We start from the raw sequence: 27260 nt of genomic DNA on the forward strand, positions 1-27260 counted from the left end.
AGCAAAAAATAAATCTGGCCCTTGTCCAGACTGCTATCCATGGACAGCAGCAGTTGTTCTAAAGATGGAGATGGATTGCTGACTGGCTGGTCTGTGGTTACCTGCTAGTGTCAACATGAAGGATGTTGGGCCCAGATCATTTATGTCCAGAGACTCCTGCAAATAAGCTTGCTCTGCCTAACTTCTCACACTAAGCAACAATGAAATATTTACCAAGGAAGAGTTAAAACCCCCAGCTCTATTCCTTTCTGCTACAGACAAGCAAACTGAAGCCCTGGAACGTAGGTCATTTCCCCAAACGATACAGCTATTTCAGTAACAGTTCAAGTCTTTCAATTCTATGGAACAATCCTACTTTCTTAAGTATTAAAAAAAGAACATGCTGCTTATGTAAAAATCTTTACGTAAGCCAGGCATGGTGGCTCATGCCTGTAATTCTAGCTACTCTGGAGGCTGAGATCTGAGGATGAAGGTTCAAAGCCAGCCCAGCCACAAAAGGACCTGAGACTTTTATCTCCAATTAACCTCTAGAAAGTGGGAAGTGGGGCTTGGTTCAAGTGTAGGGTGATAGCCTTGAGCTGTAGAACTCAGGGATAGCGCCCAAGCCAATTTCATGACCCCCCTGCCACAAAACCCAAACAAACAAAAAACTTGCAAATCACACTCTCATTCAACATTTTGCTAGAAATGGCAATATTAATTAACTAAACTAATTAATACTGGTAGTTAAACTCAGTGCCTTGCATTTAATAGGCAGGCACTCTACTACATTGACAGGCTTTGTGGTTTACGTATTTGGGGGAGTAGGTACTCAAGATTATGCCAAGGCTACCTTCATCTTCCAATTCATACCTCCTGTGTAGCTAGAATGACAGGCAGGCACCACTATTCTAGCTTCTAAGATGGAGTCTTGCTAACTTTTTGTTTAGACTAGCCTTGAACTATGATCTTCCAGATATCTCTCTCTGAGTAGCTGGGATTATAGCATGAGCCACCAAAACTGTCAATATTTTTATTTTTGTGAGATACCATGTAACATATATACATATATATGTATATATACATTTTTTTGGTGGGTCATAGGACTTGAACTCTCATCCTGGGCACTGTCCCTGAGCTCTTCAGCTCAAAGCTACCACCCTACCCCTTTAGACACAGCACCACTTCCTGTTTTCTAGTAAGGGATGGCTTTGAACTATGATCCTCTGATCTCAGCCTCCTGAGTAGCTAGGATTACAGGCATGAGCCATGGTACCCAACTGTAAAATAGTTTTTAACAGGACTATATATGTTGTTCCTAGAGTTATCAAAGTAAAATGAGATTATAACTGGCCCCAGCAGTATTTTTACACACACACACACACACACACACACACACACACACACACACACTCTATACTTAACAAATTCAGAATCTTTAAATATTGGAAGTTTAAAAAAAAACAACAACAGCTGGGTGAGGTGGCTCACGCCTGTAATTCTGGCTACTCAGGAGGCTGAGATCTGAGGATCAAGGTTCAAAGCCAGCCCAGGAACTCTTATCTCTAATTAACCTCTAGAAAACAGGAAGTGGGGCTTGGCTCAAGGGTAGGGCTATAGCCTTTAGCAGAATAGCCCAGGTACATCACCCAGGCCCAGGGGTAGGGCAGTAACCTTGAGTTGAAGAGCTCAGGGAGAGTTCAAGCCCCATGACTCCCCCCCCCCCCAAAAAAAAAAAGTACAAGAGGTAACGGAATCAAAATCACAAGACCAAGACCTAAGTCTCAGCTGTGTCACAGTGCATGACTTAAGTCTGTTTCTCCCTTACAAAATCAGTAGATTGAATGAGGATCACTAAAATCAATTCTATTATTTAAAATATGATTCAGATAATTTAATACCTTTATTTTCGCTTATTTTAAACTCTGTTCCTTATCTGATTAAATAAATTAAAACCCAGGAAATACACTCTTTACTGGGGCTGGGAGTTTAGCCTAGTGGTAGAGTGCTTGCCTAGCATGCACAAAGACCTGGGTTTGATTCCTCAGTACCATATACATAGAAAAAAAAAAAAAAAAGCCAGAAGAGGTACTGAGGCTCAAGTGGTAGAGCTCTAGCCTTGAGAAAGTCCAAGGACAGTACTCAGTCTCTGAGCTCAAGCCCAAGACTGGTAAAATAAATAAAAATAAATAAATAAATAAAATACAATCTTTACAAAAAAAAAAAAACCCTGCTTGTTCACTTATACCTAAAGTCAAAGAAAAAAATGTAAGTAGTAGTATCCAGTTGAAGTCACAAATTTGAATCACATCTTTCTGCATTCAGTTATCTAAATGGATCATTTTGAAATCTAAGTATTCTTAAGAAGGGAACACCAAGAAAATAGGACATAAAAGAAGCTGAGAATTGCAGTTTTAGTCTAGTTCTTTTAAAAATAATCTGTCTGGGGCTGGGAGCGTAGTCTAGTGGTAGAGTGCTCAACTAGCATGCTCAAAGATTCCTCTAAATTACCTATCCTCCATATTCTCTGAAAAGTGCATCCAAGCTTAAAGAGTACACATCTGCAGCCCACAAAATCAGCACCAGCATAAGGAGAACATAGTCATGAGCAGTGAGTAATTTTTGATGAGGAAAAGTACAATAGCAAAATGATGAGTACCAAAATAGACATACAATATACATCAAAGGAGAAACTGTACTTGAAAGCTGAGAATCAGAGTAAAACAAATTAAGTTGTTGCTTAGAGCATAAAAATTAAGGATTTGAATTCCAACCAGTCTATCACAGAGTAAAAAGGCTTGTTTATCCATTCTCTGTCCTAGGGGAATAAATTATCTCATGAGTCTATTTCACAGAATGCTGTTTAAAAGCTGATGAAATATTTAAGCAATTCATTACATTAATATTACAATCTGTTGTAGGACACAGTGTAATCAAAACCAAAATGTTGCAGCATTACAGGTAAAGTAGAAAGATATTGTTCACTTACAACCCATATGCTTAATTTTAACACCCTAATCTTTAGGAATTTTTTGTTTCTTTTTTTACTAAAACAAACTATTGTCATTATATAAGACATTTTTTTTTTTTTTTTGCCAGTCCTGGGCTTGAGCTCAGGGCCTGAGCACTGTCCTTGGACTTTCTCAAGGCTAGAGCTCTACCACTTGAGCCTCAGCACCATTTCTGGCTTTTTTCTATGTATGTGGTACTGAGGAATCGAACCCAGGTCTTCATGTATGCTAGGCAAACACTCTACCACTAGGCCAAACTCCCAGCCCGACTCTTTTTTTTTTTTAAGTACTGGGATTTGTACTTAAGATCTCCAAACTTGCTGGTCCAACATATTTCTTCACATGCTATCCTTTTTTGCTGTATTTAACTTAATCATAACTGATATGCAAATAAATTTCATATCAATGAAGTACTTTGAAGCATGTATCCACTCTATAATGTGTAATTTGGGTTAAACACATATATTTCTTCTTGATACAATTCTTTCTTCTCATGCTTTGACATATACAGTACATTACTGCTACCTATCCTTACCCTTGTATCTTAGGGTGAGGACAGGCAGCACTTCTTATTCTTATCTAATTGAAATGCAGTACAGCCTGATGAACACTCTCCATCGCTCCTTTCCTGTTACTCTCTCCAGTCTCTGGTAACTACCTGAGGCTTGAATTCAGGGCCTAGGCATCGTCCTTGGACACTTTTTCCTCAAGGCTAGTGCTGGGCCACTTGAGCCACAGGGCACTTCGGCTTTTTCTGTGTATGTTGTATGGAGAAATTAAACCCAGGGCTTGAGCCTAATCCATGCTAGGTGAGCACTCTACCACTTGGTCAAACTCCCAGCCCAAAACTTTTTTTTTTTTTTTGTGGGTCATGGGGCTTGAACTCTGCCTGAGCACTGTCCCTGAGCTCTTCAGCTTAAGGCTACCGCCCTACTCTTGAGCCAATCCTCACTTCCCATTTTCTAGAGGTTAACTGGAGAAAAGAGTCTCAGGTCCTTTTGTGCCCAGGCTGGCTTTGAACCTTGATCCTCAGATCTCAGCCCTCTGAGTAGCTAGGACTATGGGTGTGAACCAAGGTGCCTGGCTATTTTTTTTTAAACCTTCCATTTGTAAGTGAAATCGTAATGTGTCTGGCCTATTTCACTTAATATTTTTAATTCTATGATGTTGTAACTGACAACATTTCTTTTGTTTTCTATTCCTGAATGGTACTGCACAATGTACTTTGGTTGATCCCATGTCTTAGTTATTGTGCATAGGGTTGCAGTGAACACAGAAGTATATGTCTTTTTGAAATACGAATTTCATTCCCTTTGGTTATATATACAATAGTGAGATTGTTGAGTCATATATTAGTCTTATTTTCAGTTTTTTGAGGGACCTCCATACTGTTTTCCACAATGACTGTAGAAATGTATATTCCCACTGACAATATGCACAGGCTCCCTTTTCTTACATCCTGGCTAGCACTTTGAGCACTTGATATCTCTAGTCTTGTTTATAATATTCATTTCTCACTGGAGTAAAATGACAGCATATTATAGTTTGGATTGGGGAAAATGTTTTGTTGCTTGTTTGGTTGGTTTTTGCAGTAACCAAAGTTTGAACTTACAGCCTCACTCTTGCTAGCCTGGTATAATACTACTTGAGCTACTCTACCAAACCCCATATTATGGTTTTGACTTGCCTTTCCCTAATAATTAGTAATGTTGAACACTTTTTTTTACACACATGATAGCCACTTGTATATATTCTTTTGAGAAATGTCTATTGAAGTTTGTCAAGTTATTTTTTGGGGGGCTATTGAGTTTCTCATATATTTTGGATATTCTTGTCAGATACGAATTTTGAAAATGTTTTCTCTCATTCTGTAGGTGGTTTCTTCAGTGCAATAACGGTTTCTTTTCCTACAGAGAAGCTTTCAGTTTGATGTAATACCATCTGTCTTTTTACTTTTGTTTCCATGCCATCATATCTTGCTTTCTGTGAAGTTATTTACTCTGAGTCCCTTGCCTTATTTGATTGAAATAATTTATTAATTCAAAAATGCTTGCATAGACACTTAAGCCACAAAGGCAAATGAAGTAGATAAATAGCAGAAAAAAATGCATCAGGACTTTCTGATTCAAGATGGTAAACTGAAGGTATGTTTGCTAATTGCTGCCTTCGAAACCATACACTAAAGAAGAAAAGGACATGACAGACTTCTAATACAGAAGAAAGAGAATTAGGGGATTCACTAATGGATGAAAGACAGTCCTAAGCCAGTCGCGGTGCACACCTGTAATCCTAGCTATTCAAGAGGCTGAGATCTGAGGATCAAGGTTCAAAGCCATAAAAGGATCTGAGACTCATCTCCAATTAACCTCTAGAAAATGGGAAGTGAGGCTTGGTTTGAGAGTAGAGCGGTAGCCTTGAGCTGGGATAGGTCCCAGGCGGAGTTCAAGCCCCATGAACCATGAAAAAAGAAAGAAAGAAAGAAAGAAAGAAAGAAAGAAAGAAAGAAAGAAAGAAAGAAAGAAAGAAAGAAGAAAGAAAGGAAGGAAGGAAGGAAGGAAGGAAGGAAGGAAGGAAGGAAGGAAGAAAGAGAGAAAGAGTTAGTTCTAGAACTCAAAATGCAAATGCAAATGTGTGGATGAAAGAGGAAGGCAGAGAAATCCACAATTCAGACTACTTTACCAGGCAACCTAACAGGGACTGAGAGCCAAACTGTTTGCTAGAATGCCAGAGGAATCTAAAGAGCCAATCTGCCCCTTGGAACACCTGAGGGCTCTGGGCTCCAAGCCAACAAGCATAAGGGAGGGCAGGAGTGAGGGTGAGGCTGAAGACAGTAGGATAATTGAAGATCTGTACTTTCAGCCACACTGGTTGGCATACCCTCGACCTCCCCCATAACACCTAGAACACAGGCAGGCTGGCATTAACCCTCACTCAAAACCCAGACAGCTAAAGAAGCAAACAACCCAGGGAGACCACAGCTTCCAGTGTTGGTATAGTCTGACGAGAGGAAAACACTCACAGACACAGAGATCCCAGGGCCCACCACAAACTTGCTCTTCAGCAAAGAGGCCCTTGACAGGTCAGAGTCTACCACCCACCCAGGTCAGGGGTGTAACGGGAAATAAACAGTTTTAAAGCAACAGAGGAAATCCACACCGGTTACTCAGTCTTTCTTTCTAAACTGAATAGATAAGCAAGGATCACCAGCACATGTAGAAATCCAGCAGCATGAAAAAAGAAGACGTGAGAGGTGCGCAGAGACCCTGCCAGCGGTACCTAGGACGGAAATGCACTTAGCAGAAGTGATCCCTACGCTAAGCGTGGGTGGGAATGGCAGCGGGTTGGTTCTTCTTGAGTCGTCTTCAAGCACCCTTCAGTTCCATGGCTCTGAACCTACTCCCGAGCATGCCCTGCTTCAGAGCCCTCCATGCGGGGCTGGGCCCCCGGAGGCTCTCCATTCAAGGCAACATTGCTGTGGGGAAGTCCACCTTCATGTAGCTACTCACTAAAACTTACCCAGAGTGGCATGTTGGTACAGAACCTGTGGCAATATGGCAGAATATCCAAGCTGTTGGCACCCAAAAAGATAATACTACTGCTGGGGGCCGAGTAACGCCATGTCTAACTTTGAGCTCTATCGTTGGTATTGTGAATTACTTTCTGCTAAGAGGCAAGGCAACACACAAGTTCAGCCTAATGCTAGAGGGCTTGCCTAACATACACAAAGACCCAGGTTCAATTCCTCAGTACCACGTACATAGAAAAAAGCAGGAAGTGGTGCTGAGGCTCTAGTGGTAGAGCTCTAGCCTTGAGAAAGCCCAAGGACAGCGCTCAGGCCCTGAGCTCAGCGCAGGACTGGCAAAAAACAAAAACAAAAACAGAAATGGTGCTGAGGCTCAAGTGGTAAAGTGCTAGCCTTGAAAAAATTCAAGGGCAGCACCCAGGCCTTGATTTCAATCCCCTAGACTGGCAAAAATAAAATAAAATAAAAACAAGCTAAGAACATATATTCAATGGAAAAACAGCAATAAAAACTCTTAAGCCAAGCACAGTGGCTCAAGCTACATGGGAGGTAAAGATTGGGAGAATTATGATGAGACCATCCTTTGTCCAAGATAAAAAGCCAGGCATGATTTCTCTTGCTGTGGTCCTAGGTCTGAAGCCAGCCCCAGGCAGAACTATGAGACCATAGAAAAAATAATTAAAGCAAAAAAGGCCTGGGGTTGTAGCTCAAGTGATAAAGAGTGCCTAAATTCTGAAGGGAATGAAGATAAAGACAAGTAAGAAAATATTTTAAAAATATTTCTATGGGGGGGGTGTGGGGGGGGAGGGAAATGGGTACCAAGACATGTGAAAGGGTATCAATGTATGTGAATTAATGCACCTTCTATCTGGCAAATATCATGTAACCCTTTTACTAATTACAATAAAAAACAAAAAAGGAAAAAAAAATATTTCTATGGGGGCCAAGAGTTTGGCCTAATGGTAGAGTGCTTGCCTAGCATGCAGGAAGACCCAGGTTCGATTCCTCAGTACCACATATACATCGAAAAGCCAGAAATGGTGCTGTGGCTCAAGTGGTAGAGTTCTAGCCTTAAAAAAGCCCAAGGACAGTGCTCAAGCCCTGAGTTCAAGGCCCAGGACTGGCAAAAAAAAATTTCTACGGGTTAGAAAATATTCTATAGGTTAGGGAAGTAGCTCAGTAACAAAGCATTTGCATAGAAAACTTTGGATTTAGCTGGGTGCAGTGGTTCACCTCTGTAATCCTGGCTACTCAGGAGGTGAGATCTGAGGATCAAGGTTCAAAGCCAGACCAGGCACTAAAGAACTCAAGACTCTTATCTCTGATTAATCACAAGAAAACTAGAAGTGGGGCTGTGGCTGAAGGGACAGTGGTGGCTCAGGGTTTGAAGCTAACCCCAGGGTAGAAAAGTCCCTGAGACTCTTATCCCCAGTTAACTAGCAAAAAGCCAGAAGTTGTAATTCAAGTGGTAAAGTTCCAGAATTGAGTGAAAAAAAATAAAAACCTAAAGGACAGCATCCTGGACCTGAATTCAAGCCCCAGTACTAGTACCAAAAAAAAAAAAAAAAAAGAAAGAAAGAGAAGATATAATTGAGAGAGAGTATAGGAGACATGAGACGTGAGGAGCCAATTCAAGAGACATACCATTGACTAACAAAAGGCCTGTAAAGAAGGGAAAAAAAGGGAAAGACTGAGAAGAAAATTTTTCTTTTTCTTTTTTTCCTGGGGCTTGAATTTGAACTTGGGATCCTTGCACTTGCTCAGTTTACTTGCCTGTCTGGTGCTCTACTACTTGAACCATTCCTTTTTTGATGCCTATTTTGGAGATGAAGTCTCACGGACTTTTCTGCTTAGTTTAACTTTGAATCACAATCTTCTGGATCTCAGCATCCTATGTAACAGGGATTGTAGGGGTAAGCCATTAGCCATATCTTATAAGAAAGTTTTATAATGCATACAAGTTCCTAAAGCTGAGGAAGAAAAGATTCAAGTCATTAAATTCAAAGGTCCAGCTAGTGCCCCAATGCAACTAATAAAAGACCCACATCTAACCCTTTCCTCAGGAAATTTCAGAGCAAAACTTAATTAAAAAATAAATCTTGAACCGGAAAAAAAAGGTCACTCGAGAAAGAACTGGAAATCAAAGTGGCCCTTTGTCATCCACAGGGGATACTAATAGACAATGAAACTATGTCTTCAGTTTTCTTTTAAATTTTTTTGCCAGTCCTGGGGCTTGAACTCAGAGCCCTGGGCACTGTGGTACAGAGGAATCGAACCCAGGGCTTTGTGCAGGCTAGGCAAGCACTTTACCAATAGGCCATGCTCCCTGCCCCCTGTCTTCAGTTTTCTAAGGACAATTATTTTTGGCCCTAAATTTGACACTCAGCTCAACAACAAACAAATACTAGGTAACAATGAAGTCAGTTTTAGACATGAAAGCACTCAAAGTTTGTTTCCCATGTATCCTTCCTAAAAAGCTGATTTCAGGATATACTTTAATAAGATGGCAGGGAGGAGGAACACCTGGGATGCTGAGAACAGTGGTTCCAATCCATAGAGAGGAAGGAAATCCTGGGAAAGCAGTCATGTAGCAGGTCCAGGAAATCATGTGGTCGCCATGAGAACTGGAAAATGGAAGAGAGAGTGTCTGATGGGGAGGAAAAAGTGGGTCAGGGTGGGGAGAATTCTATAGAAGTTAAAATATAACCCAGAGTATGAAAAATCTAAGGTTATAATAAAGGTATATTATACTGGGGGGAGAGGAAATTAGAAACTTCCTGGAATTTGTTGGAAAACTTTTTTTGGGGGCGGTCATAGAGCTTGAACTTGGCTTGGGCGCGGTCCCTGAGCTCTTCAGCTCAAGGCTATCCCCCTACCCTTGGGCCTGGGCATTGTCCCTGAGCTCTTCAGCTCAAGGATACCATAGGGAAACTTTTAAAAATTAGTTTAAGAGCTTATTTGGAGGTTCAAGCAAGGGAGCACAGCTACTCATATACCCTTGACCAAATACTGGTCCTCCTCTATCAGGGCTGGGTGAAGCCCTGGGTTCAATTTCTCAATTCCACAAAAAGAGAAAAAGCCAGAAGCAGAGCTGTGGCTCAAATGGTAGAGTGTAGGCCTTGAGCAAGAAACCTAGGAACAGTGCCCAGGCCCTGAGTGCAAGCCCCAGAACTGGCAAAATAATAATAACAACAACAATAATGATTTACTTTGATATTATAAAGTGATGTATAGGGCCAGGAGTGTGGCCCAGTGGTAGAGTGCTTGCCTAGCATGCACAAAGCCCTGGGTTCAATTCCTTGGTACCACATACACAGAAAAAGCCAGAAGTGGTGCTGTGGTAGAGCACTAGCCTTGAGAAAGACCACAGCCCAAGAACAGTGCTCAGACCCTGAGTTCAAGTCCCAGGACTGGCAAAGAAGAAGAAAAGGAAGAGGAGGGGGAGGAGGAAGAGGAAGAGGGGCAGGGGAAAGGAGAGGGGGAGGAGGAGGACATGGAGCTGTATAGAGGGATTACAATTACATGAGTCAGGTAATGAGTATATTTCCTTTCATACTATGTCCTCTGTTCCCTCATTCTCTCCTGTAATGTGCAATATAGTGTATGACTTTTTTTGTCGGTTGTGGGGCTTGAACCTTGGGCCTGGGCATTGTCCCTGAGCTGTTCAGCTCAAGGCTACCGCCCTACTTCTTAGGTCATAGCACCACTTTCGGTTGTCTAGTGGCTAATTGGAGATAAGACTCTCACTGACTTTAGTGCCCAGGCTGGTTTTGAACTGTGATCCTCAGATCTCAGCCTCCTGAATAGCTAAGATTATAGGCTTCAGCCACTGTGCCCAGCAAGTCTATGATTTTTATAGTTGTTTTTGTATGAAATATTTGATAGATATTCCAAACTTTTTTCCTCTAAGGAATTTCAAATGCTGTTTTTAATTTGTTATAACACAGTAATTAGATATTTAGCTCTAGTGTATGGAATTGTTTCTCTTATTTATTTATTTTTGTCAGTTATAGGGTTTAAACTCAAGGCCTAGGTAGTATCCCTGAGCCTCTTTGTGCTCAAGTCTAGTACTAGCTCTATCACTCAAGTGACAGCTCTACTTTAAGTTTTTGGATGATTAACTGGTGATAAGAGTCTCATGGGAACTTGTCTGCCAGGGCTGGCTTCAAACTATGATCCTCCAATCTTAGCATCCTGAATAGCTAGGATTATAGGTGTGAGCCATCAACGCCTGGCTCTTTTTTTTTCCCCCAACTGATCCACAACCCTAACTCCTGGAATTATTTTTTTTTAATGAGAGGGGAAAAAAAGGAAAGTAAAAAGGCAAGAAGGCTATATTTCAAATATGAAACAAGCATGTGTGTGTGTGTGTACTCACATATGTGTATATCCTAATCATAATGAATTAATGAAGTATGAGAAAAAAGGATCCAGTTGCTATTAATATTAGAATCCAAAGAGCCTCAGGGACACTACTAGCTCTAGAGAGAAGAAAATGTAATCTTAGCATACAAATTGGCTCTGCACTAAATAGTATTTATAGAATCCTATTTTTAAGAAGTACTAAAATTAGAGGTGTCCTTCATCTCCAGACAGAAATACTTCGATACGTTTGGTCTCAAGCTATAAATCTCAGGATGCAAAGAGAAAGAAAGAACAATCAAGTGTTTCACTCTCCCTTTCTTTTTTATACACAGCATCAAATGATACCTAGTTCCTACCTGTAAAGTTGTCTCTGAAGGTGAGTCAATCTTATTATTCAAATGGTTCCATGCCAGAGAACTTCTATAGTTCAGGGGCCAGGAGTTTGGCCTTGCTGTAGAGTGCTTGCCTAGCATGCACGAAGACCAGGGTTCGATTTCTAGGTACCACACACATAGAAAAAAGCCAGAAGTGGTGCTGAGGCTCAAGTGGTAGAGCTCTAGCCTTGAGAAAATCCAAGGACAGTGCTCAGACCCTGAGCTCAAGCCCAGGATTGGCAAAAGAAAAGAACTACCGTAGTTCATTTGGAATTAGTGAGACACAGATGACAGAAGAGATGTCTGCTTCCTGCAGCTGAGCATAGCCAGATAGCCAGGGTAACCAGTCCAAAAAAAGTAAATCAACTACTGATGTCAAATATAACTATTATTTAACAAAGGATCTCCAAGACTAGGTTTTAAGCTATTATTCTTTTAAAGAAACATTAGAACACAAGCAAGCATTATTCTAAATAAGAAAAGGGACTTTTTATATGGAATTTGCAAATGATACATGTTCTTTTCCCTCCTGGCAGTTACAGGGCATGGCTTCTGGGAAGGGACAAGTCCTTGCAGTAATGTGCTTAATAACAAGAGGCAATTGTTAAGGTCTGTTAATTCCACTTGTTTCCCATGACTAAGAAAACAACTACAAGCTGTAGTCTATGGGTCTCAGGTTCATAAGGGAGATGTTCTTTTATAAATGAAGAGGTAGGCTCTAATAATATAATATTCTCTATAGTTTCTATATCTTAGATTCAACTTATATAGAAACTTGGTTGTGGTGATAGAACAAAACTTAAATGTTACCAAACTTTAGACTACAAAAGTGCAGATGGGGGCTGGGAGGTTGGCCTAGTGGTAGAGTGCTTACCTAGCATACATGAAGGCCCAGGTTCGATTCCTCAGTACCAAATGCATAGAGAAAAAGCCAGAAGAGGTGCTGTGGCTCAAGTGGTAGAATTCTAGCCTTGAGAAAGCCCAAGGACAGTGCTCAGGCCCTGAGTCCACGCCCAGGACAGGCAAAAAAAAAAAAAAGGAAAGAAAGAAAAAGAAAAACATGTAGATGATAGAAAGAAGTAAGCCAGGCACCAGTGGCTTACTCTGGTAATTCTGGCTACTCAAGAGGCTGAGATCTGAGGAACATGGTTCATAGTCATAAGTCCATGAGACTCATTACCAGAAAACTAGAAGTGGCTCTGTGGCTCAAAGTGGTAGAGTGTTAACCTTGAGGAAGAAAGCTCAAGGACAGCACCCAGGCCTTGAGTTCAAGCCCTACAATAGACCAAAAAAAAAAAATGAAAGCGGGAAAAAAAAGACATAAAACTAAATCTGGGCCCTAGAGCATAGTATAGTGGTAGAATGTTTGCCTAACATGTACGAAGCCCTGGGATCGATTCTTTGGTACCACATATACAGAAAAAGCTGGAAGTGATGCTGTGGCACTTGAGCCAGAAGTGGAGGTGTAGCCCAAGTGGTAAAATGCTAGCTTTAAGCACAGAAGCTTAGACACAGTGCACTCAGGCTCTGAGTTCAAGCCTCAGGTCTGGCACAAAAACAACAAAAAAAAAAAGAAAATCTTTCCAAAGTGGATGGAAGAAGAAATAGAGTTGCTGTTACTATTTGAAGTTCCCAAGATTAGGAAAAAACAAAACAAAAAACAAAATTAAAAATGCAACTGTTACCCAGGTGCAGTGGCTCATGCCTGTAATCCTAGCTACTTGGGAGGCTGAGATCTGAGGACATCAGCTCAAAGCCAGCGAGGGCACTAAAATCTGTGAGACTCTTTATCTCCGATTAACCACCAGAAAACCGGTGCTGTGGCTCAAGGGGTAGGGTGGTAGCCTGGAGCTGAAGAGCTGAGGGACAACACCCACTCCCAGAGTTCAAGCCCCATAACTGACAAACAAATAAATAAATAAATGCAGGAAGTGGTGCTGTGGCTCAAGGGGTAGGATGGGAGCCTTGAGCTGAGGAGCTCAGGGACAACACTCAAGCACAGAGTTCAAGTCCCATGACCCCCCCCCCAAAAAAAAGGGTTTTGAATGTTAAGTGCATCACAAGCAATATTAGAACCTTGTTCTCATTTGGGGTTACTGAAAAAAGCATTTTTTTTTTTTTTGCCAGTCCTGGGCTTGAGCTCAGGGCCTGAGCACTGTCCTTGGACTTTCTCAAGGCTAGAGCTCTACCACTTGAGCCTCAGCACCACTTCTGGCTTTTTTCTATGTATGTGGTACCGAGGAATCGAACCTGGGTCTTCATGCATGCTAGGCAAGCACTTTAACCACTCGGCCAAACTCCCGGCCCGCATTTGTTTTTTAAATGAGTTCTTTCATTCTGTATTGTTATGGCCAAATATTTAGACAGATACTAAAATGTATCTTGTCATCTTGGGAATGTGGCTTAGTGGTAGAGTGCTTGCCTAGCATACATGAAGCCCTGGGTCTCATTCCTCAGTACCAGATACACAGAAAAAGCTGAAGTGGTAGCCTTGAGCACAGAGAGGCTCAGGAACAGAGCCCAGGCCCTGAGTTCAAGCCTCAGAATCAGAGAAAGAGAGAAGAGGAGAGAGGAGAGAAGGGGAGGGGAGGGGAGAAAGGAAGAGAAGAGAATTACCAGCACCAAAATACCCATTTTTAAATGCAAAGACAGCTGGGAGTTTGGCCTAGGGGTAGAGTGCTTGCCTAGCATGCATGAAGACCCAGGTTCAATTCCTCCATACCACGTGCATAGAAAAAGCCAGAAATGGTGCTGTGGCTAAAGTCATAGAGCTCTAGCCTTGAGAAAGTCCAAGGACAGTGCTCATGCCCTGAGTTAAAATCCTCTCACTGGACAAAAAAAAAATGCAGTTGGGCCCAGTGTCTCACACCTGCAATTCTAGCTACTCAAGGGCTGAGATCTGAGGATCATGGTTCAAACCCAGGCACTAAAGACCTTGAGACTTTTTTTTTTTTTTTGCAAGTCCTGGGATTGAGCTCAGGGCCTGAGCACTGTCCTTGGACTTTCTCAAGGCTAGAGCTCTACCACTTGAGCCTCATCACCATTTCCGGCTTTTTTCTATGTATGTGGTACCAAGGAATCGAACCCAGGTCTTCATGCATGCTAGACAAGCACTCTACCACTAGGCCAAACTCCTGGCCTAGACCTTGAGACTCTTATCTCCAATTAATCATTAGAAAACAGGGAGTAGGGTTGTTGCTGTAGGGGTAGGGTTGTAACCTTGAGCTGAAGAATTCAGGGACAGCGTCCAGACCCAGAGTTCAAGCTCCATGACCCCTGCCACACACACACAAACACAAAAATGCAAAGTCATAGCCGGTTTTGGTGGCTCACGCCTATAATCCTAACTACTCAGAAGATCTGAGATATGAGGTGGTTCAAAGCTAGCCTAGGTAGGAAATTCTGTGGGAGTCTTATCTACAACTATTCACCAAAACAGTTTGGGAGTAGAGCTACGGCTCAAGTGGTAGAACATCAGGCTTGAGTACAAAGGCTCAGGTACAGTGTCCTGGCCCCAAGTTCAAGACTCAAGATCAGCACACACACATACACACAAAAAGGAACAAATAAAAAATGAAAATCAGTAAATCAAGACCTAGAAGGTCTATTCATTAAAGCAATTCTCTCTGTTGTCTCTGTCACTCTGTCTCTTTCTCATATGGAGGATAGAATCCAATGCTATGCATATACTAAGTACATACTCTACTGCTGAGTTAAACATAGTACATTTAACACATATGTAGCTACATAAACTTACCACATATTTATCTACATAAACTTATGTCTATAATTGATTATATGTATGCTGTTTTCTTTAGAGAAATTAAATGTATACAATAATTATCTTGAACATATACTATAAGAAGACATGCTTATTATAAACTAAATAATAAAGTCATTGGCTATTCTGACAAAACAACTATTTTAAGAAGAAATATATAGCTGGGATACATATTACACTCTCATACCTGTAATCCTAGCTACTCAGCAAGCTGAGATCTGAGGATCAGGGTTCAAAGTTAGCCTGGGCATTAACAACTGGGATACTCTTATCTCCAATTAACCAAGAGAAAACCGGAAGTGGTGCTGTGGCTCAAGGGGTAGGTCAGTAGCCTTCTGCTGAAGAGCTCAGAGACAACACCCAGGCCCAGAGTCTACAACAACAACAACCAAGAAGAAGGAAGAGGAGGAGGAGGAGGAGGAAGAATTATGTAAGACTAAATAAGGTGCAGTTACTACGGGTTAAAAGCAGGAAACCAGGTGTGGTGGCTCACACCTGTAATCCTAATCAGACTTCCAAGACTAAAAGATTTTTGGCCTAGTGCTGATGACTCAGGCCCCGAGTTCAAGGTCCAGGACAGGCAAAAAAAAAAAGGAAAAAGGAAAAAGAGAAAGAAGACATTACGTCAAAAACAAACAAAAAAACCCACGGAACAACTTAAGTTATATGAGGCACTTAAGGTAGCCAAACCAATGGAAACAGAAAGTAGGATGTGGTTACCAATGACTGGAGGGTAAGAAGGAAATAGGGAGTTGTGTTCAATCGTAAAGTTTCAGTTTTACAAAGATGAGATATGCTGTATACCAGGTACATAATGTTAACTTTACTGTACTATATGTTTAAGGTGGTGAATTTTATCTTACATGTTTTGACCACAATAAAAATGCGAAGAAAAACACAAATATAATTCTAATATCACACCTCAACAGGTAATTACTTAATGTTATTCAATATCTAATTAAAAACGAAGGAACTTTTTTTTTTTGGTCAGCCCTGGGGCTTGAACTCAGGGCTTGAGCTGGGTCCCTGAGCTCCTTTTATTCAAGGCCAGTGCTCTTACACACTGAGCCACAGAGCCACTTTTAGTTTTCTGGTGGTTAACTGGAGATGAGAATCTCACAGACTTTCCTACTCAGGCTGGCTTTGAACCACGATCCTCAGATCTCCTTAACAGCTAAGATTACAAGTGTGAGTCACCAGCACCTAGACAAAGAATAAATTTCTAAAGACAAATGTAGCCTGGCACTTGTGGCTCATGTCAATAGTAGTAGCTACTCAGGTAGAGATCTGAAGATAGTGGTTCAAAGGTAGCCTGAGACTTATGCCAACAATAAACCAGCAAAAGGTCAGAAGTGGAGGTGTCCCTCAAAAGGTAGAATAAGGCATGGGTGGCTCTCGCCTGTAATCCTAACTACTCAGGAGGCTGAGATCTGAAGATAGTGGTTCAAAGCCTGTCCAGGGCAAAAAGGACCTGAGACTCTTATCTCCAATTGACCTCTAGAAAATGGGAAGTGAGGTTTGGCTCAAGGGTAGGGTGGCAGCCTTGAGCTGAAGAGCTCAGAGACTGCGCCCAGGCCAAGTTCAAGGCCCATGACCCACCAGGAAAAAAAAAAAAAGGTACAGTATCAGCTTTAAGCAGAAAAGGTCTACCTAAAACACAGGCCTTGTGTTCAAGTCCCAGTTTCTGAAAAATAAGTAAATATATACAAATTCACCTATAGCTGGGTAGAGACAGCACACTCCTGTAATCTCAGCCTGGGGAACATAGCAAGACTCCATATAAAAAACAACAAAAGGGTGAGGGCATGCCACATGTGATAGAGCACCTGCCTAGTCAAGTACAAGACACTAAGTTCTAATCCAAGTACTGCCAAAAATTCAAATTAAAAACAAACGACTAGGGCCGGGAGTTTGGCCTAGTGGTAGAGCGCTTGCCTAGCATGCACGAAGACCTAGGTTTGATTCCTCGGTACCACATAAATAGAAAAAGCCGGAGTGGTGCTGAGGCTCAAGTGGTAGAGCTCTAGTCTTGAGAAAATCCAAGGACAGTGCTCAGGCCCTGAGCTTAAGCCCAGGACTGGCAAAAAAAACTAAAAAAAAAAAGTAATTGTGGACCAGGATTTGGCATAGTGGCAGAGTGCTTGCCTGGCATGCATGAAGACCCAGGTTCAATTCCTCAGTGCTAGATACAAAGAAAAAGCTAGAAGTGGTGCTTTGGCTCAAGTGGTAGAGTGCTATCCTTGAGAAAGCCCAAGGACAGTGCTCAGGCCCTGAGTTCAAGCCCCAGGACTGGCAAAAAAATAAATAAATAATTACAATACTTTTTTTTCCCTAAAGTCAGACTTCTAAGATTAAAAGATTTTTGGCCTAGTGCTGCTGACTGATCTGATGCCTCCAAAACTAACTACTCAGCAGACTGAGATCTGAGGATCCCAGTCAAAGCAACCTGGGCAGAAAAGTCCAGGAGACTCTTATCTACAGTTAACCACCAAAAAAAAAAAAAAAAAAAAACAGTACAGCTGTGGCTTAAGTGATCGCACACTAGCCTTGAGCATAAAGAAGATCAGGGACAGCACCCAGACGCTGAGTTCAAGCCCCACCAAAAAAAAAAAAGTTTTTTAGTTGTTTAGTACGTGTTTAATGTTCTTCCTTACCATTGCTATTGGTGCCCAGCTGTTTATTTCATTTTATTTTTTTGTCGGGGGGTGGTGGTGTGGATGAACTCAGGGCCTGGGCATGTCCCTGAGCCTCTGTGTGCTCAAGGCTGGCTCTAGACCTTTTTTTTTTTTTTTTGCCAGTCCTGGGGACTGAACTCAGGGCCAGAGCACTGTCCTTTGACACTTTTTGCTCCAGGCTAGCAGTCTGCCACTTGAGCCTCAGAGCCATTCCTGGCTTTTTCTGGGTATGTGGTACTGAGAATCAAACCCAGGTCTCTTGTGCATGTGGGGTGAGCACTCTATCATGAGGCTACACTCCCGGCCCCATGGTTCTCTACCTTTTTGAGCGACAGTGCCACTTCCATGTTTTGAATTGCTAGTTGGAGGTAAGAGTCTCATAGCAACTTTTCTGCCTGGCCTGTCTTCAAACTATGTTCCTCAGATCTCAGCCTCTTGAGTAGCTAGGATTACAGCAGCTAGAATACACCATTCTGAACAGGAACAAAAAAGGTTACACGAAAATTTCACACTTGAATTTCTTTTATTTTTTTTTACATTATTATTATTTGTTTTTTCGAGGCAAAGTCTCCCTATATAGTCTAGCCTGGCCTTGAACTCATAATCCTCCTGCTTCAAACTCCCAAGTGTTTATTACAAGAGTGTGACACAGGGAGGGTGGGGGGGAGGGTAATGGGGACCAAGACATGTGGAAGGGTATCAATGAATGTGAATTAATGCACCTTCTATCTGGCAAATATCATGTAACCCTTCTATTAATTACAATAAAAAATATATGGAAAAAAAGAGTGTGACACAATGTCTGCTGTATGCTTGAATTTAAGACCTTGTAATTGGACATGATCTCTGTACACACATAATTCCACAAAGTTAATCACTGACTGGAGGTTTAGTCTTGGGCAGAGGCAAAAATGCAAGTCTTTTCCTCTATCACTTTTTGGGAATAAAGATAAATGAATAACTCAAATTATCCATATTTTTTTGTTGTTTCTAGTTAATCTACATCTTTGACTAACTGAAACTAAATCCTATACAAGTTATAGTAAGTAGTAATGAGTCAAACTATTTGGAAAAAAGTTATAATACAGACCAACACACTAGGTATTAGAAATGTTAAATAGGGACCAACATTCTAATAAAACATGCTGTCCATTCATTTATGACAGCCCTACTGAACTTTTTTAAGAGTCTGCCTCAAGGCCTGGAGTTTTTGGCCTAGTGGTGGAGTGCTTTCCTAGCATGCATGAAGATCCACTGTGGCACAAGAGGTAGAGTGCTATCCTTGAGAAAGCCCAAGGACAGTGCCCAGGCCCTGAGTTCAAGCCTCAGGACTGGCAAAAAAAATAAAAAAAATAAAAAGAGTCTGCCTCAAAAATGTTAAAATTTTTGGAGATCTTAAAAGTGCCCAATTATTTCAAACTTCAGATTCTACCAGAATTGTACCATTCTATTAGAATTGTATCATCTTCAAATTCCATTAGAATTATATCATCTTTCCATATGCAATTGAGTATAGGCAGAATGACTGGAATGGAAAATGTGTACACTCTAGAGTGAATTACTCTAAATTGTCTTAACTTTCGTTCTTCAAGGACTTAATGACAGTGAGAAGAAAGAAAGTATTCTAACAAAACCCAACAAATTATAGGGCTTCTGCATTATCAAGCCTCACTCAAAGTGAGTAAGCCCTAAACAAAAGCAGATCCCAATTTGTTGAAAGCAAACTGCTAAATACATGAAACACAGGTGTTAGGCTATGTTACCACATCCAATAGGACAAACTGTAATCGTGAATTGAAGAAAATGTCACCTGGCTGGGAATGTGGCATAGTGGTTCAAGTGTTTGCCTAGCATGCATGAAGCCCTGGGTTTGATTCCTCGGTATCACACATCAGAAAAAGCCAAAAGTGGTACTGTGGCTTAAAGTGGTAGCATGCTATCTCGATCAAGAGGAAGAAGCTCAGTGATAGTTCCCAGGTCCTGAGTTCAAGCTCCAAGACTGCCCCTCCCTAAAAAAAAAAACAATACCTAAAAATGGCTTAAGGCAGGACTCATTCAAGATGCTGCTACAACATATTCTGGCTAGTCTAGAGCATGCCATTTTCCAGGTAAGTTTTCAACAACACCGCGGCAAAGGATGGAGCTATATATTAGCTTGTTCTGGCAGAATGCCTTGCCATGAGAAGCTTGCTGCTCAGGTACATGTATGTTGGCCACCTGTTTGAGAAAGGTCCCAAGTGCTCCTGGCTCCCAGAGGTATGCTGTGTCTTTACCACTCCCCTAGAAGCAAATGTCCTTTGCACTATAAAGCTGGCAGTGATGGAACACATAGCAAAGAACAGAAACAAGGATCACATTCATGAGAGAAGTCATTTATTTGCTTGCTTGCTTCCTTCATTCCTTCCTTCCTTTCTTCCTTCCTTCCCTCCCTCCCTTCCCTTTCTTTCCTTCCTTTTCAGCTTCGCAGAACTGAAACTGGAATTCATAACTGAAGCTAGAATTCATAAACTCATTTAAAGTATATGATTTTGTAGTTTCTCATATATTCAGAGTTGTGTGGCCATCACCACTATTATTTCTGGAACATTTCCACCTCCATATAATCTCCATCCATTAGTAGTCACTCTTCGTTTTCCCACAGCCCTCCTAGTTCTGAGAAACCACTGTCTTACAGATGCTCATTCTGGTCATTTCCTATGAATGGAATTATACAATACATTCTTTTGTAACTGGCTTGTTTCATATATTTAATATTTTCAAGGTTCACCCGCATTAAGATATGTATCAGTACTGCACTGCACTTTATTGATGAGCATCATTCCACTAGTAGCAGGGATACACAAGTTCTTTTATTCATCAACAATAGAATATCTTGGGCCAAGAGCATAGCCTACTGGTAGAGTGCTTGCCAAGCATGCATGAAGCCCTGGGTTTGATTCCTTGATAACAAATATACAGAAAAAACTGGAAGTGGTGCTGTGGCTCAAGCGGCAGAGCACTAGTCTTGAGCAAAAAGTATGGAAGGAATTTGTAAGTCAATTGACAAGCTCACTGACTCACTAGGGTCCCTAGCTGAAGCTGTCCTCCAGAACAGAAGAGGACTAGATATATTGTTCCTAGAGGTTTGAGTGTCGCCTGGGAGAAGAATGTTGCTTTTGGGCAAACCATACTGCAGTAATAAAAGATAGCTTGGCAGCTGAAAAGAGGAGACTAGATGAGTGAGAAAGGGAAAGACAGGGGTCCCAAGGATGGTATGAGAGACTATTCAACTGGTCCCCCTGGGTAACTTCCCTAATCCTCAGCTATGATTGGCCCACTGGTGATTATTTTGTTACTGTTGATTGGCCCATGTGTAATTAATACAATGATGTCCTTAGTAAAAAAAGAGGCTCAGAGTTATAAAACTGATGATCCCACGCACCTGGTATAGCCCTGTTTATACTGAGGTAAATGAGTCAAGGATTTGACTAGGCTAAAAGAAAAGGGGGGAGTGTTAAGGGGAGCAAAGACTGGCACCATCTTGAATGTGCTAAGAGTTCCCCACCCCATTGTGGAAGGTCAACAATGGTAAAGCAGCCCAGCCACCTTTGCCCTTATAGGGAGGGGCAACCTTATCCCCACCCCCCCATGAGGGGGGATATCCACTTGGGGGAGGGGGGGGCTGCTTTGTGTGGAGATCAGCCAAATTCAAGCGCCAATTCCAATGCTCCCAAGTCTGCACTGTGTTCCTGCGCGGTCAATTCACAATCTTCTTCCCCAATAAATTCACCTTTTTATACGGGGGAAAAAAAAGTAAGGAAGGACAATGCCTGAGCCCTGAGCTCAAGCTGCAAGACTGCCCCCTCCAAACAACAACAACAACAACAAAAACCTGGAAATAGAGCTACTTTCTTAGTAAGCCAAATGCTCTGACTGGGAATGCGGCTTAGTGGTAGAGTGCTTGTCTAACATGCAGGAAACCCTGCATTTGATTCCTCAGTATTACATTAACAGAAAAGGATGGCACTATGGTTTTAAATGGGAGAATTCTACTCTTGAGCACAGAGAGGCTCAGGGAAAGTGCCCAGGCCCTGAGTTCAAGCCCCAGGACTGAGGGAGGAAAAAGAAGGAGGAGAAGGAGGAAGAGGGGGGAAAGGGGAGGAGTGCGGGAGAGGGAGAGGAAGAGGAGGCTGTGGTGGGGGCCAAATGCTCACATGGTTGCCCTGAAATTAAAGACAGTGGGAAAAGTGGGATCTGAACAAGTGCTAGTAGCTGATGCCTGTAATCTTAGCTACTCAGGAGACTGAGATCTAAGGACTGTAGTTTGAAGCTACCCCAGGCAGGAAAGTTTCTGAAACTCCAATTAACTACCTCAAAAGGAGAATGAGATCTTAGTGGTAGAGAGCTAGTCTTCAGCAAAAGAGCTCAGGAACAACACCCAGACCCTGAGTCCAGGCCCCAGGCACGTATGTACATATGTGCATGTGCGCTCACGCCTGCGCACACACCCCTACCAGTCCTAAGACTTGAACATCTCAGAACATAACTGATTTTTGACCCTATCTAGTTGAAGACAAACAACAAAAGTGCAAATATCTAAAGCTAGTCTTTGAAACCACCGCATCCTCTTGCTCTGTCTTCATCTCTCCCCATTCTTTGAAATAAATTCGTTTCCTTTTAGTACTCCTTCCCCTACCCACAAGCCAAACAAGATCTCTTAAACTTGTTGAATAATCACCACCTCACTCTAAATTAAAACACATTCATGCAGAAATGTTACTTATCCAGACATTTGTATTCTAAGATTTTCTCCCAAAACATGAGCATTAGTTTCCTTGCTATGAAGAAGTTCTGACATAAACAAGCTGGTGAGAGGAGAATTTTTTTATTTCATTTCTGCCAAGAAACCCTTTGAAGTCCCAATAAACACTCTCCATAGCAAATAAAATTTAGTCAGTAGGGCTGGGAGTTTGGCCTAGTGGTTAAAGTGTTTGCCTAGCATGCACGAAGACCGGGTTCAATTCCTTGTTACCACACACATAGAAAAAAGCCGGAAGTGGTGCTGAGGCTCAAGTGGTAGAGCTCTAGCCTTGAGAAAGTCCAAGGACAGTGCTCAGACCCTGAGCTCAAGCTCGGGACTGGCAACAAAGAGAGGGGGGGGGGAAAGGGGGGGAATGGAGCTTGGCTTAAGGGAGCTTCAGCCTTCAGCTGAAAAGCTCAGGGACAGGACCCAGGACGAGTTCAAGGCCCATGACCAACCAAAACAAAACCTTTCATGATGAAGTACCAGTCTTCTGCTCCTTTTTTTCCTTCATAGCAATTACCTGTCACCACATATTCCTAAGATTATCTGATTAATGTGTTTCTCTGACTAGACCATAAGCTCCACAGGGATCACAAAGGTGATTGTGTAGCTCCCTCTGAATCCTCTGCAGTATCTACCATGTGACAGGAATCTAACAAATATGAATTAAGTACTTGACTGAATCCATAAAATAAGCCATAGCAAGCATCTAAGATCAATAAATGCTCAAAAAGCAAACCTTGGCTCTGCTCTCATGTCTCATGCTGATAAAGAAAAAAAAAGAATTGTACATATGACTTCAACCTTCAGTAATTAGTGGCTGAAAAACTAGTTGTACAGTAGTTTCTCAGTTGAAAACACTGTGACTTTGCCCAAAGCAATTTTGAGGCTGAAGTACCGTACCTAGTATTAGAGGACATACACACACAGTGCTGGGCAGCAGGGAGGAAACAGAGAAAGTAGAACACCTGAATAATCCGAAGACCTTAAAAAAAAAAAAGAAAAAACTGGCCAGGATCATGGCCTAGTGATAGAGTGCTTGCCTAGCAATCATGAAGCCCTGGGTTCCATTCCCTGGTACCACATACATAGAAAAAGGTGGAAGTGGTGCTGTGGCTCAAGTGGTAGAACTTTAGCCTCGAGAAAACCCAAGGACAGTGCTGAGGCCCTTAGTTCAAGCCCCAGGACTGGCAGAAAAAAAAAAAAAAACCTTGGCTAACCAGTGTAGTACGTGATACAAAGAAAATTCACTGAGAAAATATCTACTAACACTAATATGATATTTAAAACACTAGCCCCTTAGAATTCCAGGTTTGGGATATCTTTCTTTTTCTGTCTACAATACTATAGCATATAAAGTTTCTATCTAAGAGATATTTTATATGGAAATAGATTACTAAACACCACTATGACTTAAAATCCTTTTGAAGTGCTAAATTCTGAATTTACCTTAGTTTGGTAGTAGATACCAATGTTCAAATAACAAAATTTAGGAGCTGGGAATGTGGCTTTGTGGTAGAGTACTTGTACAGATGAAGCCCTGGGTTTGATTCCTCAGTACCACATAAACAGAAAAATCCAGAAGTGGCACTGTGGCTCAAGTGGTAGACTGCTGCCTTGAGCAAAAAAAAAGCTCAAGGATCTGCCCAGGCCCTGAGGTCAAGCCCCAGGGATTGCCAAAGAAGGAAGGAATGAAGAAAGAAAGGGAGAGGAGGAAGAAAAGAAAATGGGAAGTAGAGCTGTGGCTCAAAGTGGTAGAGCACTGGACTTTTGCAAAGAGCTCAGAGTCAGTGCCCAGGCCCTGAGTTCAAGCTGCACAACTGGAAAAAAATTTCAGAAATTATCACTGCCATTTACTTATGTAAGAATAACTAAATTTAGCCAGTTTGAAAGCCCTAACATTACAGTACCAAAGAATGTCAGGGAGCCAGGAGTTTGGCCTAGTGGTACAATGCTTGCCCTGTGTGTACAAAGACCCGGGTTCAATTCCTCAGTACCACATACATTAAAAAAAAAAAAAAAAAAAAAGCCAGAAGTGGTGCTGAGACTCAAGTGGTAGAGCTCTAGCCTTGAGAAAATCCAAGGGCAGTACAGGCCCTAACTCAAGCCTCAGACTGACCAAAAAAAAAAAGAAAAAGAATGTCAGTCACAGGCTGAAGTCTGGCTCAAGTGGTAAAAGCGCCAGCCATGAAAGAAAAAGCTGCTGCAAGGCCCTGAATTCAAGCCCAGGGAATGGCAAAAGAAAATAAGAGAAATACATGCCACAGTCATACCTATGCAAAGCATTATTTTATAACCAAAATCACTGACACCTAAAAGAAAGCCTACCTCCACTCTTTATTTTAAAAAAAAGCATTAGAGGAGGCCGGGAGTTTGGCCTAGTGGTAGAGTGCTTGCCTAGTATGCAGGAAGACCAGGGTTCAATTCCTCTGTACCACATACATAGAAAAAAGCGGAAAGTGGTGCTGTGGCTCAAGTGGCAAATTGTTAGCCTTAAGCAAAAAGTGTCCAAGGATAGTGCCCAGGCCCTGAGTTCAAGCCTGACAGGCAAAACAAAAACAAATAAAACATTTATTTGCCATTCCCTGGAGCTTGGATTCAAGGTTTGGCTTAGGCACTGACCTTGAGCGGTTTTTTTTTTCCCCCAGTCCTGGGCTTGAACTCAGGGCCCGAGCACTGTCCTTGGGCTTTCTCAAGGCTAAAACTCTACCACTTGAGCCACAGCACCACATCCAGCTTTTTCTGTGTATGTGGCACTGAGAATCAAACCCAGGGTTTCATGCATGCTAGTCAAGCACTCTACCACTAAGCCACATTTCCAACCTGAAAGCATTTTAAATACCCCAAGACACACTGACCCAAAAGATTACCTAGCACTAGCTTGAATTCCAGACTGGATTATAAAACTGTCACTCAAGGTGCAATTACCACTGGCTGCAAGAAAGACTCTGAACAATCAGTTGTATTCTTACAACCTTTGATATCTGAGTTGCCAAACCACGTTTCCAGATTTGCAGAACATCATCCCTTTCAGAGGACTAACACATATATCCTTCTCCAGTAAAAACATCACAATAATTTATTTGCCCCAGGCTGGTTCCTTCTCAACTTAAAAATATTTTTTCAGACCACCAGCCGACTCCACATAATCTGCCTAAATACGTGTTGGTAATCTGAGAGGTAGAAGAGTGTCCAGCGAGAGCAGCCGGCACAGCTGAGCCGGGTGAGGCACTGATTTCGGCGGCTGTTTTTTCCATCCCGGTGATGGATCTGTGCTCGCTCGGCCACTCGCGCCGTCCCCGAGGTCCCCCTGGTGACCGCGCAGAACATGAAGGCAAAGGAGAAGGGTTCGAACACAGACCGGCAGCCGAACGGAGAATCATGAAAAATTAACACGCCAACAGTACACACGACAGGACTGCGAATGACGTGTGTTCGGCTGGGGGCTGGGGTGGAGACGGGCTCGCCACCGGCCGCTGCTCCCCGCCTTTTCCTTTGCAAAAAAAAAAAAATAAAATAAAAAGAAGCAGCAGCCGAGAGGACACCCGCGTCCTCCGCCGGGGCTTCCGACCCCGACCTCCCACTTCTCCCCCCAGCGGGTGCGAAGGAAACGCCGGAGTCGCTTCCCGCGGCTCCGGGCGCACCTCGGGGAGGACAAATTGTCCTAATTGTTTGGAAAGATGGAGCAATGGCAACCCAGACGCCGGGATACGGGCGAGGGGGAGGGGGGACCCAGAGCCGCGGGGAGACCGGAGAGGGACGGCGGCGCGTGCCTAGCTCCGGCCGGGAAGGGGCCGGGCGCGGGGACGGCGTCAGGGGCGCGCGGGGGTCGCACCCGGGGACCGCGCCGGGCTCCCCGGGCGCGCGGCGAGCTCGGGCAGGACGACCCTGGGTCTCCGGCCCCCGCCGTCCGGCCGAGCCGCTGGAGGGAGGGCCGTGGCTGGGCGCGGGGGTCGCGGGGCGAGGAGGCGCGTGGAGCCGCGGCGGGGGGCGCCGCCAGGTGCCGGGAGGTGGGGAGAGGCGCGGCTCCCGCGGGCGGCGACCCCAGGCGGGCGGAGGGAGGCGCCCGGAGAGAGGGAGGAGCGCGGCCCGGCCCGCCCCGGCCTGGGCCCGGGTCCTCCGCGGGGCGGGTAGCGCCCGCGGCCGCCGGCCTACCTGGAGGTAGCGGGGTTTCCTCAGCCAGGCCCCCGGACAGAGGCTCCTCGCCATGGTACTCGCACATCGCCCCGCCGCGCCGCAGTCAGAGGCGGACCCGGCGCGGGTGGCTGGGCTCCCCGCCTTCCCCCCCGCCCCCGGCCGGGCCCGCCCACTTCCCCCGCCCCCGCCGCGGCGTGCGGCGCGCGCTCCGCACGGCCCCACCGCGGTGACGGCGGCGGGCGACCGGAGGCCCGGCCTCCCGCTCGCTCCCCACAGAAGGCGCGGCTGTCAGAGCGGACTGCGGTCCGAGCGGACGGCTGCCGGGGCCGCCGCCTCCGCCCTAAAGGGGAGTCGGCGCCTCGCCTCCGCCGACACAAATCCCACCGCCGCCCGCGCTTAAAGGGGAAGCTCGCGGAGGAGGGCGGCGGCGCGGCCGAAGCTGGGGTGTCGCGGGCTTCGCGGGTGAAAGCGAGGGTGGGAACCGGCTGGAGGTGTGCGCCGACCTCGCCACTCACTGGCGGGGCTCCAGGCTCCCCGCCCCCGGCGCCCGCGGGGCCGCCGCTCTCCCTGGACTTCTGCTCCGGGGAGTCTGGTCGGGTCCGCCCCGCGTGCGTGCGGGGAGATCCTGGGGA

At 43.7% G+C, this 27260-nt stretch overlaps 1 protein-coding gene across 1 annotated transcript in view; it reads right to left on the reverse strand.

Annotated features, from left to right (window-relative positions):
• Dipk1a (divergent protein kinase domain 1A) overlaps positions 1 to 26758 on the reverse strand; it is a 65030-nt gene extending 38272 nt beyond the window's left edge. Inside the window, exon 1 of the mRNA XM_090334202.1 lies at positions 26647 to 26758. Within this exon, the coding sequence (XP_090190328.1) occupies positions 26647 to 26700 (54 nt within the window). The 5' untranslated portion in view covers positions 26701 to 26758. The remainder of the gene's footprint in view (positions 1 to 26646) is intronic.
• Positions 26759 to 27260: the final 502 nt, after the last annotated feature.

Source organism: Megascapheus bottae, chromosome 6, assembly GCF_031878675.1.
Source record: "Megascapheus bottae isolate mThoBot1 chromosome 6, mThoBot2.hap1, whole genome shotgun sequence".
Taxonomy (NCBI): Eukaryota; Metazoa; Chordata; class Mammalia; order Rodentia; family Geomyidae; genus Megascapheus; species Megascapheus bottae.